The 19303-nt window shown below is 47.5% G+C and overlaps 1 protein-coding gene across 4 annotated transcripts in view; it reads left to right on the forward strand.

The window, feature by feature from the left end:
* PAQR6 (progestin and adipoQ receptor family member 6) overlaps positions 1-19303 on the forward strand; it is a 54760-nt gene that overhangs the window by 22751 nt on the left and 12706 nt on the right. For 2 of the 4 annotated variants that reach the window (XM_068252175.1, XM_068252176.1), the window contains exons 2-6: positions 1062-1208; positions 3939-4019; positions 7976-8103; positions 10315-10520; positions 16607-16733. In XM_068252175.1, coding sequence (XP_068108276.1) covers positions 1158-1208; positions 3939-4019; positions 7976-8103; positions 10315-10520; positions 16607-16733 — 593 coding nt within the window. In that variant the 5' untranslated portion in view covers positions 1062-1157. Of the gene's footprint in view, positions 1-885; positions 1209-3938; positions 4020-7975; positions 8104-10314; positions 10521-16606; positions 16734-19303 lie in introns of those variants that run through there. The other 2 variants (XM_068252174.1, XM_068252177.1) reach the window with 2 other exon arrangements.

Genomic DNA, 19303 nt, shown 5'->3' on the forward strand with positions numbered 1-19303 from the left:
TACTGATCTTTTGAATGTCTACAGCATCTTTGTGTGCAGCATCTTGCAAAGATTTCTGTCTGATGGGGAGTTCAGCTCCATAGAATAGACTGTGTAGGTATGGCTCTCATACTACATGGAAGGGGGTCAAATTGGTCTGTGATCTTTCATTTTCCAAAGACTATAGTCTGATGTGTGTATGAGCCTTTATACTTTTACCCATAGCCCCTGAACAAGCATGCAGCAGATCAGGTGTTTCTGACTTTATTGTCAGATCTGATAAGATTAGCTGCATGCTTGTTCCTGGTCTTTGATTCAGACACTACTGCATCCAAATAGACCAGCAGGGCTGCCAGGCAACTGGTATTGCTTAAAATGAAATCAATGTCAGCCTCCATATCCCTCTCACTTCAGGTCCCCTTTAAAGGGAACCTAAACTGAGAAGGTTATGGATTTTTCCTTTTAAAATAATACCAGTTGCCTGACTCTCCTGCTGATCCGGTGTCTCTAATACTTTCAGCCACAGCCCCTGAACAAGCATGCAGATCAGGTGCTCTGACTGAAGTCAGACTGGATTAGCTGCATGCTTGTTTCAGGTGTGTGATTCAGCCACTACTGCAGCCAAATAGATCAGCAGGAAGGCCAGGCAACTGGTGTTGTTTAAAAGGAAACATCCATATCCCTCTCAGTTTAGGTCCCCTTTAAGAATGACTTGGTTTCTGGCCCTTTTTATACCCTGGCTGTTTTGGGGTTAATGTTCACGTGGCCAGAAGTCGTGTTGTTGCTGCTGTTGGAGAAAGTTTCTTTTCCCGTCTGAAGACAGAAGTGTGGGAAGGTTGTGCCTGTGAAGTAGCAGGAGATCAGGGCGGGCGGAACATCTGGAAGCTGCGCTGGGTGTGTGACAGCGGGAGGCGTATGGAGGATCACACGGCTGGCTGGGAGTTGACATTGGCAGCCTCCGCTGTTGTTGTGTGTCTCTCTGTCTCTCTCTGTGTCTCGGCTTCCTGAGTCTTCCCTGCCGCGTCCCTCTCCAATGTTTTTATCTGCCTCTCACTTCCTTTTGTGCTAACCTGACTTTGCAGAGCGGATGTTCAGTGGGGGGCTGCTGCCTGGATTAGGGCTTTGAAGGAGCTGCTTCGGAGGACGGGGACCCCGCGACAGGCCGCCCGCGCCTCAAGATGCTGACCATCAAGCTTCCCCAGCTCCTGAGCGTGCATCAGATGCCCCGGGTAAGTGGCTATTCCCCTGCACCCCATACTCCTGCATCCTGCACATCAGGGGCTCCCCCCCCCCCCAGTGACTTCCTCCCCCCGCACCCCATACTCCTGCACCATGCACATCAGATGTCCCAGGTAAGTGGCTTTCCCCTCCCCCCCCCCCCCCCCCCCACACACACACACACACACACCTCATACTCCTGCATCCTGCACATCAGGTGCCCCCCCCCCCCCCCCTAAGTGACTTCTCCCCCACACACACACCTCATACTCCTGCACCATGCACATCAGATGTCCCAGATAAGTGGCTGTCTCCCCCTGCACCCCTCCTGCACTGTGCACATCAGATGTCCCAGGTAAGTGGCTATCCCCCCATACCCACCCCTCCTGCACCATGCACATCAGATGTCCCAGGTAAGTGGCTATCTTCCCCCACACCCCTCCTGCACTGTGCACATCAGATGTCCCAGGTAAGTGGCTATCTTCCCCTGCACCCCTCCTGCACTGTGCACATCAGATGTCCCAGGTAAGTGGCTATCCCCCCATATCCACCCCTCCTGCACCATGCACATCAGATGTCCCAGGTAAGTGGCTATCTTCCCCCGCACCCCTCCTGCACTGTGCACATCAGATGTCCCAGGTAAGTGGCTATCTTCCCCCGCACCCCTCCTGCACTGTGCACATCAGATGTCCCAGGTAAGTGGCTATCTTCCCCCGCACCCCTCCTGCACTGTGCACATCAGATGTCCCAGGTAAGTGGCTATCTTCCCCTGCACCCCTCCTGCACTGTGCACATCAGATGTCCCAGGTAAGTGGCTATCTTCCCCCGCACCCCTCCTGCACTGTGCACATCAGATGTCCCAGGTAAGTGGCTATCTTCCCCCGCACCCCTCCTGCACTGTGCACATCAGATGTCCCAGGTAAGTGGCTATCTTCCCCTGCACCCCTCCTGCACTGTGCACATCAGCTGTCCCAGGTAAGTGGCTATCTTCCCCTGCACCCCTCCTGCACTGTGCTCATCAGATGTCCCAGGTAAGTGGTTATCTTCCCCCGCACCCCTCCTGCACTGTGCACATCAGATGTCCCAGGTAAGTGGCTATCTTCCCCCGCACCCCTCCTGCACCATGCACATCAGATGTCCCAGGTAAGTGGCTATCTTCCCCCGCACCCCTTCTGCACTGTGCACATCAGCTGTCCCAGGTAAGTGGCTATCTTCCCCTGCACCCCTCCTGCACTGTGCACATCAGCTGTCCCAGGTAAGTGGCTATCTTCCCCCGCACCCCTCCTGCACTGTGCACATCAGATGTCCCAGGTAAGTGGCTATCTTCCCCCGCACCCCTTCTGCACCATGCACATCAGATGTCCCAGGTAAGTGGCTATCTTCCCCCGCACCCCTCCTGCACTGTGCACATCAGCTGTCCCAGGTAAGTGGCTATCTTCCCCTGCACCCCTCCTGCACTGTGCACATCAGCTGTCCCAGGTAAGTGGCTATCTTCCCCCGCACCCCTCCTGCACTGTGCACATCAGCTGTCCCAGGTAAGTGGCTATCTCCCACCCTTCCCCCCCACCCCGATCATCTTACACACTGTTCATCAGATGTTCAGAGTAAGTTGCTACCCCCTTAGACCCTGAACATGCATGCTAGATATCTGACTGAAGTCTGACTATCAGCTTCATGTTTGTTTCATGTGAGTGATTCAGATACTGCTGCAGCCAGAATGGTCAGCAGGACAGCCAGGTAACTGGTATTGTTCAAAGCACACTTGAATGGAGAGGGATATGGAGGCTGTCATATTTACTTTTAAACAATGCATATTGCCTGGCTGTGCTGCTGATCTGCTGCCTCTAATACTTTTAGCCATAGACCCTGAACAAGCATGCAGCATATCAGGTGCTCTGACTGAAGTCTGACTGGATTAGCTGCACGCTTGTTTCAGGTGTGTGAATATTTATTATTTTTATATTTACATAGCGCCAACATCTTTGGTCGTGTTGCACATAGTACAAAACAAATATTGGGGAACGTAGATACGTGAGACAAGAGGGTCTCCTGGGAGGTGCGAAGGTTTTGGTTGGGGAGCAGTGGTGGACTTACCTCCTCCAAACAGACACAACATACGCCAACAAAGTTTAGCAGAACAAATTTATTTACATATTCCAGGGGAAATGCAACGCGTTTCGCAGGTAGGACCCCGCTTCATCAGGCAATTGATTAATACTGTGTTCATGTTTATGATTATGATGTACATGCATGCAGCATACGTTAGCTGTTATATCAGAAGTGCATAGACTGCACTGTCTGAAGTTCACATTGCATGCATTGCGGACCACTGCGGTCCGCGAACGTATGCTGCATGCATTTTTTTAGCAAACTGTGCGGCTGACCCATTCACTAAAGTACAACCGCAGATGGCGTGCGATCGTATGCGTTGTGTTTCGATCGCACAGCCATCTGCGGGTTGAAATGTGAGTCCTTACAGTAGTCAAGATGGTTATTGGGTTATTTTCTACACTGATGGTCACTATAGGTGGGGGAGCAGAGAGAGAAGGTGGAAATATCGTAATCTCTATTTTGTTCACGTTAGGTTTAAGGAAACTGGATGACATGAATGTAGAGACAGCAGATAGACAGTCGGGGACTTGAGATAATAGTGTGGAGAGGTCGGGGGAGAAAAAGAGATTTGGTTGGCAATCAGCATAGAGGTGATATTGAAAACTAAACTACCTTATTAATTGTCCTAGGCCATGAGTGTAAATGGAGAACAGAAGAGGTCCAAGGATGGAGCCTTGTGGTACCCCAACAGACAGCAGGGGTGGAGAGGAGTAGGTATTGGAATAGGAGACAGTGAGAACTGCTGCCAAAACTGCTATGAAATGTAGACATTCTTCATCTTATTGACCACTATTAGATGCAAAGCTTAGTGGATGCAGGGACCGTTTCGCCATGACATGCTGCTGATGTTCCTCTTTTCTGACTTGTTTTCCTGTCTGGCAGTGATCTGGCAATATGTGTTCTATGTGTTTAGATGGTAACCATTGGAAACAGGAAACACCCGGGTTGCGCATCACCTACACATTGAGCTATGAAATAATTTTTTTCTCTGTGTCATCACACATTGGACCTGATTCACAAAGCGGTGCTAACTGTTAGCACGCTTGTGAAAAGCCACTTATCACGCCCAAAACCTAATCTCGCGTGATAATTAGCAAAGTCCCATGCGCAAAAAATTGCGTGCGCACAGCGCGGTGCGCGCGAAACATTGCCTCACAGTGAGATGAAAATGGCGCCTATAAGGTCACATTGGGTGTGACCTTAACAGCGTATGGTGCGACGTTAAGTTCGTACGCAATGCGACCTTATAGGCGCATCGGGTGCGCCATTTTAGTTGCACCACGATGCAACGTTTTACGTGCACCGCACTGCGCGTGCAATGTTTTTCGCGCGGGACTTTGCGCGCGATCTTAATTTACAAAACGATGCGCACCCTGGTTAGCACGCCCAAAGTAACTGGGTTAGCACCGCTTTGTGGATCAAGCCCATTATATTATTATTATTATCATTTTGTTATAAAGCGCCAACATATTCCATGTTGTTGTACAAAGTAAGAAACAAACATGGGGTACATAATAATACAGACAATAGTGTACACCAATATACAAAATACAGTATTGCTACAAAATACAGAATTGGTAATGACAGTGACAAAGGTAACATGATGAATAAGATGTATAAAATTCCAAGACACAAAAGGGGGAGAGAGCCCTGCCCTTGCAAGCTTACAATCTAAAGGAATAGGTGGGGTAGTATACAATAATCATGCCTGGAGGCAGTGCGTTCTCAGATTATCTAATAGGAGTACAACTTGGCCAGAGGCCAAAGGAGGTAGAGCCTAAGGTAGAGCCAGGGCTGGATTTCCCATAAGGCACTGTAGGCACCTGTCTACAGGCGCCTGATGATGGAAAGGCAGCTAACTTCCCTCCCAGAGCGCCTCCCTCCCTCCTTCCCTATGCAGAATCCTGTTGAGAGTGTAAATAAGAGGTTACTCACCCTGCTATCGGAAATCCACTGACCAGATCTCCATTCAGTCAGGGACACCACTAGCTTCTTAATGCTAAAGTTCCTCTAGCTACCTAATACTTAGGGAAACCTCGAGCTACTTAATATTGAGTGTACTTATGACTACCTAATACTAAGGGGCACCTGTAGCTCCCTATAACAGGCAAGGAAAATAGGGGAGAAGTGACATCTGGGACAGCCAGCACAGTTGCGGTTCTGTTTGGGGGGGGGGGAGGGGGGGATTGTAGGTTCATGTAGGGCAAAGTCCAAGGTGCCAGGACATCTGTGTCTATAGGCTCCTGTGAGATAAATCCGGGCCTGAGTAGAGCATATGCTTGTCACAAAAAGTGAGTTTTGAGGGAGCATTTAAAGATATCAAAGGTTGGAGAGTGACGGATGTGTTTTCAGGGCCAGATTTACCATAAGGCAGTGTAGGTATGTGCCTACAGGCGCCTGATGATGGAAAGGGGTCTTAATCCCCTTCCCGAGTGCCTCCCTCCCTCCTTACCTATGCAGAGTCCTGATGAGAGTGTAAATGAGAGGTTGGCATTCCACTGACCAGTCCTCCCTTCAGTCGAGGGCATCACTAGCTGCTTAGCATCAGGTAGCCAAAGGTACCCTCAGTATTAAGGGGCATCTGTAGCTGCATATGATGGGCAAGGGCAGGGCCGGATTTGTACTTCTTACCGCCCAAGGCCGACTATTACCAGCCGCCCCCACCGAAACCGTATCCTACCACCTCTCTCCACACACACCCATCCAAAAAATTTTGAGCCGATGGTGTCCACTATTGGTGCTAGTGCCGAGGTCTCCATGGCAACGTGAAGTGAATCAATCATGTCACACGGGGGAACTGGTCAATCAAGCGATCTACAGGTGATGGGCGTGGTGGGAGCCGTCCACCACACACACATAGTCAAAAGTGGCTCACAATTGGACATTGGGTGGGGTCAGCAACACGTAAAAGTGAGTCCTGTACCCACTGCTGTCTCCAGGGTAACAGCGCTGGCCAATCAATAATTAAGAAATGGGTACTGTGAGAGGCTGCCTTCTGTATTCTGTACTATTTGCTGGTGCTGCCCCTGGTCCTTTCATCCCCCACACCAAGTGCGTGGGACCCGGCCTTCTGTAACTGCCTGGAGCTGCTGCTATGTCATTGGACAAGGTCTGGCTTTTTGCTAGTCACACACTGTTCACAAACGTTTGGTTAACGGACTGCAGCTGCCTGTAGCACAGCACAGGCAGGTGCCAGCTGGTACTAATAGTGCAGCCATCCTGACCACTTTCATTTGTTTGGACACTTGCAAATAATGCCCTGCAAATAATGCCCACTTTTTGCCCCTTGTTTATCTGGTGCCCTAGGCCATGGCCTATGTGGCCTTGCCAGAAATCCGGCCATGGGCAAGGGAAGTAAACAGTGCGGTTCGATAAGGGTTTGCCGGATCATAGAGAGCGAAGTCTAGGGTGCTAGGAAATTTGTGCCTATAGGCTCCAGTGGTGTAAATCCGGGCCTGTGTGTTGTGGAAGGGCATTCCAAGGAGGTGTGAAGGCACGTGAGAAATCTTGTACACATGAATGCAAAGAGGACAAAAGAAGGTCATGTGCAGAACAGATCTGAGATTGCGATTGGATTGGTATCTGGAAACTAGCGAGAAGATGTAGAGACTGTGGAGAGCTTTGCAGGCTACCGTAGGGTTATAACAATAATATATGAGTAATTCTCACAGCAGCTAGTTTGCAAGGATAATGCATGTTCTTCCTTACTTTTTTTGTGGTTTTCTGACAGTGTGTGACAGATTTTATTCAGAGAGGGATTTGTTGGTCGTATCTGCCTATCTGCCAGTGTATGGCCTCTATCAAATAGGCAGCTAAATTCACCAACTCTCAGCTGCTTGCCTGCATTGGCCAGCTCTTGTTAGCACTCATACTGGTGCTATACAGGCAGCCCCCCCATGGAGTCACATCTGAGCACGGCTGTATCCATCTCATGTCGCGGTCCTCTTGTAAGAGCGCTTCGGTTTTTCTGCGGGGGACACGGATCGGTGATCGGGAACCATGTTCCCATTCACTGATCCCAGGGCGGAAGCGCACCAAATCGCGCCACCGCAGCAGAGCAGCTGCCCGGACGTGAGCCTCACGACCGGGCGGCAGAAATGGTTAAAGGAACAATATCAAACCAAGTGTTCTAAAATGACAATGTACAAATAATGTCTATGTAGCTGTGTAAACATTTTCCTACTTTTCATGTTAAATATCAGAGGCAAAATCTGTAATTTGTTGTGTGTAGATTTTAGCTACGTTTGGAATGTCTCATTTGCAGAGGTGAATCTCTGCAGTCTGACATGCTAAGAACAGTGTAATATTGAAGCAGAGTTATATGCAATGGCTCTGGTGTCAGGTTTCACATACTATTAGAAATGTTTATGTTGCACATAAGATACATTTCCTCAGCTCTCAGAGAAAGGCAGCTGCCAGTGAGAAAGCTTCTCACACACACAGGGTTAACAGATGTAGTCTGTCAGATTTGGTGACACTAAAGTGTGAAAGGAATTTTATAATAGTAAACAAAGCGATAAGCATTCAAATGTATATAACCGTACTTAACAGCACTTCCCAAACTATTCCTATCTCAATTGAAAAAAACATGTTACTCGATAGTGTTCCTTTACGTACACAATACAGAATCTTTGCTATCAATAACCTGTTTCATACCCGCCCTCAGGTCTTCTGGGAAGATGGCATCATGTCGGGGTACCGTCACCCGAAGAGCTCCGCTCTGGACTGCCTGCTCAGCTCCTTCCAAATGACCAATGAAACTGTGAACATCTGGACCCATTTCCTGCCAACATGGTGAGGCAAGGAGGCATAGGCTTAGGGTACATTTACTAAAGGGACGCTTGCGTGGGGGAGGGATATTGAAACAGGAGAGTTGAGCACACACACATAACAATATATGGCCATTATTCAATTCACGTTTTCTTCAAATGATTTTTCCTGGGAAGTAATTTTACATCTTCCATTTAAAGCACTCTGCAACTGAAAAAGTATTTTTATGTAGGTGACTTAAAGGGCATTTTATTGAAAAATATCACCTAGGAGAAAACTTTGGAGGGAACGTGAACGCACTTGACGTACATTTTCACGCACGGTGCTTGGGGTAATAGAAGTCAATGAAAGATGCAGTAAATGTGAACGATGAGGCACTGTGCAGCGCGCATGCGCGGACCGGCGGGAATCACGGTGATGCACTTCCTGTCCAGCAGGAAGTACATCACTGAGCGGGGGCCGGCGCTATGCATATGATGATGGTGGTCTCTGCCACAGGGTCATATGTTTCTCATTTTTTACGTTGTGGTGGACCTCGACAGGAACATCTCATCCCACCGCAATGCAAAAAACAAGTGTGAAACTGGACTTATAAGAGTCGTCATGCATAATATGCTGCCCCATGATATACTTACCTGGGGTTTCCTCCAGCCCAGAGCCGGGACAAGGTTCTCCAGCACCCAAGGCTGAGACACCAAAGTGCACCCCCCCCCCCCCCCATCTCTCCCACCCCAGCCGTCACACACTGATTGCTATTAGACTAAGAGGCCCCTCCCCATCCCTCCCACCCCAGCCGTCACACACTGATTGCTATTAGACTAAGAGGCTCCCCAGGGCCCCCAACACCTTAATCTCTAGTTATCTGATTTGCAGTTACTGCCCCTTTTCTTATTTCTCTCTGCTTCAAACACAATAGGGGAATGATAGCGTGAGTTGTGCGCCCCATCGTACACTGCGCCCTGAGGCTGGAGCCTCTCTCACCTCTGCCCAGCCCCAGCCCCTTGCAGCCGACATGTCCCATGCAGCATCTCCGCTCACAGCCGTCGGCCCGGGGTCCCTGCCAGTGCAGAGGCCAACCTCGAGGTCGTCCTCGCACAGGCGCAGTAGAGGAGGTCGGCCTCTGCCCCGGGTAAGTATAACAGGGGGCAGCATATTATGCTTGACAACTCCTTGACAATCAATGATGCATTCTTGATTGTACAATCTTACTTAATTTGTCTTCAGCCTACAAGATGTAGTCTTTCCTATTAGATAAAAGTGGTAGGATTATGTCATGAAAGGCAGCCACACTCCACACAATAAAATTATCCAATTTTACAGCAATTTGATAAAAACAATCGGTTGTACAGAAAAATCGAAAAGCTTTTTTTTCTTATTGCTTTTTTCTTATTTTGTGTTTTGTTTTGTTTTTGTTTTTTTGCGATAAAGGTAAATTGGGGTTGATTATTCTGATCGAGCTTTATGAAGCTTGAATGGTGTAGGGTAGATTGTCAAATTCTTGATTTAAAGACTCGAGCCATTTTTCAGAGTTTCCAGTCGTTTATGTGTGTGGCACATTGGTCAGATTTTTCAAATGTTACAATCAATCAGAAAAATTGATTGTAATTCTTGAATTGAAAAGAAATATAAACATTGCTGTGGCCATCGTATTAATGTGATATAAATTGTAACATTTATAAGTACATTTTTCCTTTCTGTTGAAGTACTGTATGTAGGGCTTGTTTCACTAAACCGTGATAACTCAAAGATCACACCTTATCAAAGATATCACACCTTATCAAAGTTAACACGCCTTATCAGAGTAGCATAGCGAGCACTACGAACCTGCAGGGGCTCAGGGCAGGACGAGTGCTATTGCCAATTAGCAGGCATACGTTTGTAACCCTCACTATGCTACTCTGATAAGGCTGGTCAACTTTGATAAGGTGAGATATCTTTGATAAGGTGAGATATCTTTGATAAGGTGAGATATCTTTGATAAGGTGTGATATCTTTGATAAGGTGTGATATCTTTGATAAGGTGAGATATCTTTGATAAGGTGTGATATCTTTGATAAGGTGAGATATCTTTGATAAGGTGAGATATCTTTGATAAGGTGTGATATCTTTGATAAGGTGTGATATCTTTGATAAGGAGTGATATTTGAGTTATCACGGTTTAGTAAATGAAGCCCCTTATGTGGAATAAAACTCGCTGGATGGTAACCAGTGCTTTTCCTGTTCTTATATGTCCAGGTATTTCCTCTGGAGGTTCCTCCTGCTCTCCTACACAGTGGACTTTATAGGGGACCCATACAATTGGCCACTTCTGGTTTACATGATGCTGATCTGCCTGTACCCCTTCACCTCCGCCTTCGCCCACACCTTCAGTAGTATGTCCGCCCACGCCCGCCACATCTGCTACTTCCTGGACTACGGCGCCCTCAGCCTCTACAGCCTGGGTAGGTGCCGGAGGGAAACACTATCTCTAATGTAGCCAGCATTGTCAATGTACAATGATACTCCCGGCATGTGTGTGCAATGCCAGACTGTAGAGGAGAGACACATTGGGCTGTGCATTGCAGGCACTGGCACTACACTTACCTCCCTCTGCATCTCCTCCCTGCTGGCCCGCAGCATCTGATCCCCAGGATGGCGGGTATGTGCTGCACCTCCTCCCATAGCATCTCCTCCCTGCTGGCCCGCAGCATCTGATCCCCAGGATGGCGGGTATGTGCTGCACCTCCTCCCATAGCATCTCCTCCCTGCTGGCCCGCAGCATCTGATCCCCAGGATGGCGGGTATGTGCTGCACCTCCTCCCATACCATCTCCTCCCTGCTGGCCCGCAGCATCTGATCCCCAGGATGCCGGGTATGTGCTGCACCTCCTCCCATAGCATCTCCTCGCTGATGGCCCGCAGCATCTGATCCCCAGGATGGCGGGTATGTGCTGCACCTCCTCCCATAGCATCTCCTCCCTGCTGGCCCGCAGCATCTGATCCCCAGGATGCTGGGTATGTGCTGCACCTCCTCCCATAGCATCTCCTCCCTGCTGGCCCGCAGCATCTGATCCCCAGGATGCCGGGTATGTGCTGCACCTCCTCCCATAGCATCTCCTCCCTGCTGGCCCGCAGCATCTGATCCCCAGGATGCCGGGTATATGCTGCACCTCCTCCCATACCATCTCCTTGCTGGCCCGCAGCCTCTGATCCCCAGGATGCCGGGTACATGCTGCACCTCCTCCCATACCATCTCCTCCCTGCTGGCCTGCAGCTTATGATCCCCAGGATGCCGGGTATGTGCTGCACCTCCTCCCATAGCATCTCCTCCCTGCTGGCCTGCAGCATCTGATCCCCAGGATGGCGGGTATGTGCTGCACCTCCTCCCATAGCATCTCCTCCCTGCTGGCCCGCAGCATCTGATCCCCAGGATGGTGGGTATGTGCTGCACCTGCTCCCATAGCAAGTCCTCCCTGCTGGCCCGCAGCATCTGATCCCCAGGATGCCAGGTATGTGCTGCACCTCCTCCCATAGCATCTCCTCCCTGCTGGCCGCAGCATCTGATCCCCAGGATGCCGGGTATGTGCTGCACCTCCTCCCATAGCATCTCCTCCCTGCTGGCCGCAGCATCTGATCCCCAGGATGCCGGGTATGTGCTGCACCTCTTCCCATAGCATCTCCTCCCTGCTGGCCTGCAGCATCTGATCCCCAGGATGCCGGGTATGTGCTGCACCTCCTCCCATAGCATCTCCTCCCTGCTGGCCCGCAGCATCTGATCCCCAGGATGCCGGGTATATGCTGCACCTCCTCCCATAGCATCTCCTCCCTGCTGGCCTGCAGCATCTGATCCCCAGGATGCCGGGTATGTGCTGTACCTCCTCCCATAGCATCTCCTCCCTGCTCGTCCGCAGCATCTAATCCCCAGGATGCCGGGTATATGCTGCATCTCCTCCCTGCTGGCCCGCAGCATCTGATCCCCAGGATGTCGGGTATGTGCTGCACCTCCTCCCATAGCATCTCCTCCCTGCTGGCCCGCAGCATCTAATCCCCAGGATGCCGGGTATGTGCTGCACCTTCTCCCATAGCATCTCCTCCCTGCTGGTCCGCAGCATCTGATCCCCAGGATGCCGGGTACGTGCTGCACCTCCTCCCATACCATCTCCTCCCTGCTGGCCCGCAGCATCTGATCCCCAGGATGCCGGGTATGTGCTGCACCTCCTCTCATAGCATCTCTTCCCTGCTGGCCCGCAGCATCTAATCCACAGGATGCCAGGTATGTGCTGCACCTCCTCCCATAGCATCTCCTCCCCTGCTGGCCCGCAGCATCTGATCCCCAGGATGCCGGGTATGTGCTGCACCTCCTCCCATAGCATCTCCTCCCTGCTGGCCCGCAGCATCTGACCCCCAGGAAGCCGGGTATGTGCTGCACCTCCTCCCATAGCATCTCCTCCCTGCTGGCCCACAGCATCTGACCCCCAGGATGCCGGGTATGTGCTGCACCTCCTCCCATAGCATCTCCTCCCTGCTGGCCCGCAGCATCTGATCCCCAGGATGCTGGGTATGTGCTGCACCTCCTCCCATAGCATCTCCTCGCTGATGGCCCGCAGCATCTGATCCCCAGGATGCCGGGTATGTGCTGCACCTCCTCCCATAGCATCTCCTCCCCTGCTGGCCCGCAGCATCTGATCCCCAGGATGCTGGGTATGTGCTGCACCTCCTCCCATAGCATCTCCTCCCTGCTGGCCCGCAGCATCTGATCCACAGGATGCCGGGTATGTGCTGCACCTCCTCCCATAGCATCTCCTCCCCTGCTGGCCCGCATCATCTGATCCCCAGGATGCCGGGTATGTGCTGCACCAGCGCCGCATCACTCACCCGCTCTCAGCAGATTAGCGATGGGATCACCAGCCACACATCCTGCTTCCTCTCTGGCTACAGCGGTACCACATGTGACCTGGCAGCACGTAACAGGTCACATGAGACACCGCTGTAGCCATGGATACAGGACACTGGATGGGTGGATGGAGATCCCATCACTGGAACACTGAGAGCAGGTGAGTGAAGCGGTGCCGCGCATCTAGGGAGGGGGAGTGCAAGGAGAGGGTCATTCGCAGAGGGGAGGCACCTCTTGTTGCCCTTTAATTGTTGTCGCCCTGAAGCATATGATTCTGGTATATATATATATTTCACAGCTGTTTAAGCATGTTAGTCCAATTATAAAAATCAGTGGTAATTATATTAAAAAAATGTAAGTAATGAGTTAGCGTTCAGTCAAATGTTGTGTCATATGAATATCCAATCAGACATCAAATGGTTGTTCTTAGACTGTCTCTCTTCATTCCAGTTGTTTATCCATTTTCATTTGCAGAAGTGAAAGACCACAAATCTTCTATTTCAGTTACGTAAATGTCACCAGGTCTCGCTTAGTTCAGAAGGTTTCTAGTTTTTTTCCACTGTTTGTTCCTCTTTTCCTAGACACCATTTCTGCAGAACATAAACCTCAAGATTCTTTCAGAGTATTTTTATAACCGTATATAAAATGGAATTTCTAAAACACAATGGATGATAGTATCATTAAAAGATTCATTGAATCCATTTTCCAGTACATTATGCTGGGTGTTATTCTCAGTACCGGCTCTCTGTATGTATGGACACTGCACAGTAACACTTCTCTTGTCCTGTATGTATGTATGGACACTACAGAGTAGCACTTCTCTTGTCCTGTATGCTGGCTGTAATTCTCAGTATCAGCTCTTATTCTGTATGTATGGGTAAAGCACAGTAACACTTCTCTTGTCCTCTATGCTGGGTGTAATTCTCAGTATCTGCTCTTATTCTGTATGTATGGGCACTGCACAGTAACACTTCTCTTGTCTTGTATGCCGGGTGTAATTCTCAGTATCAGCTCTTATTCTGTATGTATGGGTAAAGCACAGTAACACTTCTCTTGTCCTCTATGCTGGGTGTAATTCTCAGTATCTGCTTTTATTCTGTATGTATGGACACTGCACAGTAGCACTTCGCTTGTCCTGTATGCTGGGTGTAATTCTCAGTATCTGCTCTTATTCTGTATGTATGGACACTGCACAGTAACACTTCTCTTGTCCTCTATGCTGGGTGTAATTCTCAGTATCTGCTCTTATTCTGTATGTATGGACACTGTCAAGTAACACTTCTCTTGTCCTGTATGCTGGGTGTAATTCTCAGTATCTGCTATTATTCTGTATGTATGGAGGCTGCACAGTAACACTTCTCTTGTCCTGTATGCTGGGTGTAACTCTCAGTATCTGCTCTTATTCTGTATGTATGGACACTGCACAGTAACACTTCTCTTGTCCTGTATGCTGAGTGTAATTCTCAGTATCTGCTCTTATTATGTATGTATGGACACTGTCAAGTAACACTTCTCTTGTCCTGTATGCTGGGTGTAATTCTCAGTATCTGCTATTATTCTGTATGTATGGAGGCTGCACAGTAACACTTCTCTTGTCCTGTATGCTGGGTGTATCTCTCAGTATCTGCTCTTATTCTGTATGTATGGACACTGCACAGTAACACTTCTCTTGTCCTGTATGCTGAGTGTAATTCTCAGTATCTGCTCTTATTCTGTATGTATGGACACTGCACAGTAACACTTCTCTTGTCCTCTATGCTGGGTGTAATTCTCAGTATCTGCTCTTATTCTGTCTGTATGGACACTGTCAAGTAACACTTCTCTTGTCCTGTATGCTGAGTGTAATTCTCAGTATCTGCTCTTATTCTGTATGTATGGACACTGCACAGTAACACTTCTCTTGTCCTGTATGCCGGGTGTAATTCTCAGTATCAGCTCTTATTCTGTATGTATGGACACTGCACAGTAACACTTGTCTTGTCCTGTATGCTGGGTGTAATTCTCAGTATCTGCTCTTATTCTGTATGTATGGACACTGCACAGTAGCACTTCTCTTGTCCTGTATACTGTGTGTAATTCTCAGTATCTGCTCTTATTATGTATGTATGGGCACTGCACAGTAACACTTCTCTTGTCCTGTATGCTGGGTGTGATTCTCAGTATCTGTTCTTATTCTGTATGTATGGACACTGCACAGTAGCACTTCTCTTGTCCTGTATACTGGGTGTGATTCTCAGTATCTGCTCTTATTATGTATGTATGGGCACTGCACAGTAACACTTCTCTTGTCCTGTATGCTGGGTGTGATTCTCAGTATCTGCTCTTATTCTGTATGTATGGACGCTGCTCAGTAACACTTGTCTTGTACTGTATGATGTGTGTAATTCTCAGTATCTGCTCCTATTCTGTATGTATGGATGTTGCACAGTAACACTTCTCTTGTCCTGTATGCCAGGTGTAATTCTCAGTATCTGCTCTTATTCTGTATGTATGCAGGCTGCACAGTAACACTTCTCGTGTCCTGTATGTTGGGTGGGATTCTCAGTACCAGCTTTGATCCTGTGTATATTGTGAAAGAGAGGTCCAAGTACAGTTGCAGTAGATTAATCTGTACTGGAAGAATTGTCACAGGCTCAGTACAACTTCTTACAAATGTGTCTGACCAAACTGGGTGAAGTAACAACACACAGAGCATTTATATTGTACTTTTCTCCTGGAAGACTCAAAGCCCCAGAGCTGCGGTCACTAGGGCACTCTCTATAGGCAGTAGCAGTATTAGGGAGTCTTGCCCAAGTTCTCCTCACTGAGTACAGGAAGGCCTGGTGCACACCAAAAACCGCTAGCAGATACGCAAAATGCTAGCAGATTTTGAAACGCTTTTTCTTATTTTTCTGTAGCGTTTCAGCTAGCGTTTTGCGGTTTTGTGTAGCGGTTTTGGTGTAGTAGAGTTCATGTATTGTTACAGTAAAAAGCTGTTACTGAACAGCTTCTGTAACAAAAAACGCCTGGCAAACCGCTCTGAAGTGCCGTTTTTCAGAGCGGTTTGCGGTTTTCCTATACTTAACATTGAGGCAAAAACGCTGCAGCATCTGCAGCAGCCCGGGAGTATGCGTTTCTGCAACACGCCTCCCGCTCTGGTGTGCACCAGCCCATTGAAATACACTACCCTAGCGGATCCGCACCCGCAAGCAGATCGCAAACCGCGGCGGAAACGCTCCGGTGTGCACTAGGCCGAAGAGCCGAGATCTGAACCTGGTCTGTGTCAACCGCAGAGCCTGTAAAGGACAACTGAAGTGAGAAGAATATGGAGGCTGTCATATTTTCCTATTAAACAATACCAGTTGCCTGGCAGCCCTGCTGGTTTATTTGGCTGCAATAGTGTCTGAATCACGCCAGAAACAAGCATACAGCTAATCCTGTCAGATCTGACAATAATGTCAGAAACATCTGATCTGCTGCATGCCTGTTCAGGGGCTGTGGCTAAATGTATTAGAGGCAGAGGATCAGCAGGATAGCCAGGCAACTGGTACTGCTTAAAAGCAAATAAAGATGGCAGCCTCTGTATCCCTCTGGATTCAGTTGTCCTTTAACCAGTACATTTAAAGATGCTTGACTGAGGGAATAGATGAGATTAATCTGTGTTCTTTCTCTGCAGGTTGTGCCTTCACCTACGGGGCCTACGTGGTGCCAGATCGCTGGGTAAATGGCGTGCTGCATCGCTATTACGTGCCTATCGCTGCGTTTAACACATTCATCTGCACCGGCCTGTCCTGCTATTCCCGGTATGTACCAGTACTGTCCTCAATCATCTTCTGATAGCACCATGTGACTGGGTGTCCAATCACAGCTCGAAGCAGAGAGCCCACTGTAATTCTGTGAGGAGAACACATTGGCCTCAATTCTGGTAGGGTTATCAAACAAATTACCTCATGTGAGGTAATTTACCTCATGAGGTAATGACATTTAGAAATTCTGGTAGGCTTTAGTCATGTTTTACCTAATGAGGTAATGTACAGAAAATAGGTATTCTCACGGAAATTAGGGAGCATGTTAGCACATAATCTTTTAAGACCTGCCTGTACCTGGAGGTAAAGTCCATTTGTATGCATTTTGCAGTTTTTAGTAAAGTTCCTATTGCTGATTTAATGTCGCTCCTATTCAGGCTGTGTAATAGAAAAGAATAGTAGAAATAAAATAAATTTTTATTTTTTTCTGTAAGGGATGCCTATAAATATACTTTTCATAGGTTGCTACATAATCAAATACACCTCCCCCCTCAAAAAAAAACATCTACCAAAGACTATCCTAACTTATGGAAGACAATTAAAGACTACTATAATTTATTTACTGCATGCTTACCTCTGAAATACCTCATGTTTTACCTCATGTTTTCCCTCATGTTTTACCTCATGTTTTCCCTCATGTTTGGAAATTGAGAAAAATCTTTCAGAATTGCTAAAAAAAAAAAAAAAGAGGAGAATACCTCATGAGGTATTTTACCTACAAAAATGTATTACCTACCAAAAAAAACAAAACAAAAAACCTAGCTACCAGAATTGAAGCCACTGGCCTCTGTATTAACCCCATAGCAGAGATGGTGAAATGGGGCCCTAGGCAAGTTACAACTTTGGCTCACCTGTAATGGCCACGTGGGTATTTGTTCATTTATTTTGGTAAGATTTGGTGGGAACTAGTATCAACTGGGCCCTTAGTCTCTCTCTCCAGGCCCTAGGCAACAGCCTTAGTTGCCTTGGGGATGATCCAGCTCTGCCCCATAGGCAGTCTCCATTTAGACTCTGACCCCACATTATACCCCACCTCATAAGTAGTATATCCTATTCAGTGGACATACCAGGCCATATGCCATTAACTTTTTCCCCTGAGTTTTTTCTCCAAGGAGATAATTTTTCATCTTTCAATTTAGATACAGACTTTGCAATATGGAAAAAGTACCAAAAAGTAGGTGAGAAAGTACTGTCAATATTATTTTGAGTATTTTGCTTGCTGGTGGTTTAGAAGGCATTTTAATTACAAGTTCGAAATTATCACCTAGGAGGAAACTTAGGGTAGGTGCACACATGCGTTTTTGAAAACGTAGGTTTTGTTGCATACTATTAAAAAACTATTAAAAAACAAATAAAAACCGCATATAATGAAAGTCAAAGGGAAGAGCAGTGATATGCGTTTTTCATGTGTTTTCCACACTTTTTTTTATATCTGTCCCCCCCCCCCCCCCTCATAAATTTTGTGCTGTATTTCCACTTCCTGTTGTTATTTCTAGTGATTTGCATAGATGCAAATATAAAAATGCACGAAAACGCATATGCTTTTTGTATATACGAACCGCAAACACATGAAAACGCACGCAAAATGCTTGAAAACGCATTTGCAATTAAAAAAAACGTGAACGCAGCAAAAAAGCGCAAAAAAAGCGCACACAACATAAAATGAAAACATGACATAAAACTCAGCCTTTCATGTTATGTTATGTGTGCACCCAGCCTTACGGGAATAAGGTGACTTGCATATGGCCCACCATGTTATAACTACATACCTCCCAATTTTTTTGAGATGAGAAAAAAAGGACACTTAAGCCATGCCCCTGCCACACCCCTGGCCACGCCCTCACCACACCTCTAGTCACACATACCATAAAGATTTCATAAGAAAAATGTGTTGTTTTATAATTCAAACCACACTGGTGCTTCCTATCCTGGTTCATTTTCATTCATAGTAACATTTTAAAATTAGTAATATATCAATTTAAAGGATGGGAATAAAGTTTAGAGTCAATCAAACACATTTTTAGTATAGAAATCTATATATTTACATAGAAAGAGGGACACAGTCCTGAAAGAGGGACAAATGAGGGTGAAAGAGGGACAGGGCTCCAAAAGAGGGTCAGTCCCTCCCAAAAAGGGACAGTTGGGAGCTATGTAACTAACTTGCATCATTTCACTTATCAGGACACTGCTCTAAATCCAGACCAGAAAGTGGAACATCGAAAAAATAATCTGCTAACAGTAGCCAACGAAAAAACATTCTGTTCTCAGCTGTCATCTGAAAACCAGAGAACAGTAACGTAATAAGACTGGATTTCAGAGGCACACCCAAGTCATGATTCATTATCATTACACAATGATTCATGGAGGATGGGATGTAAACAGTATATTTCCTTCTGGCAACTGAACACAAACAAGAATGTGCAAACCACAAAGATACTGACAGCATAGTACATAGAGCACAAAAACCCGAGTCTAATGCCTGGTACACACCATGCGCAATTTCCCATCAGATAGACAGGCCCAATCGATTATAGCCTTTCCGATCGGATCACTTCTATACAAAATAG

The sequence above is a fragment of the Hyperolius riggenbachi genome, chromosome 9, assembly GCF_040937935.1.
Source record: "Hyperolius riggenbachi isolate aHypRig1 chromosome 9, aHypRig1.pri, whole genome shotgun sequence".
In the NCBI taxonomy this organism is placed as follows: domain Eukaryota; kingdom Metazoa; phylum Chordata; class Amphibia; order Anura; family Hyperoliidae; genus Hyperolius; species Hyperolius riggenbachi.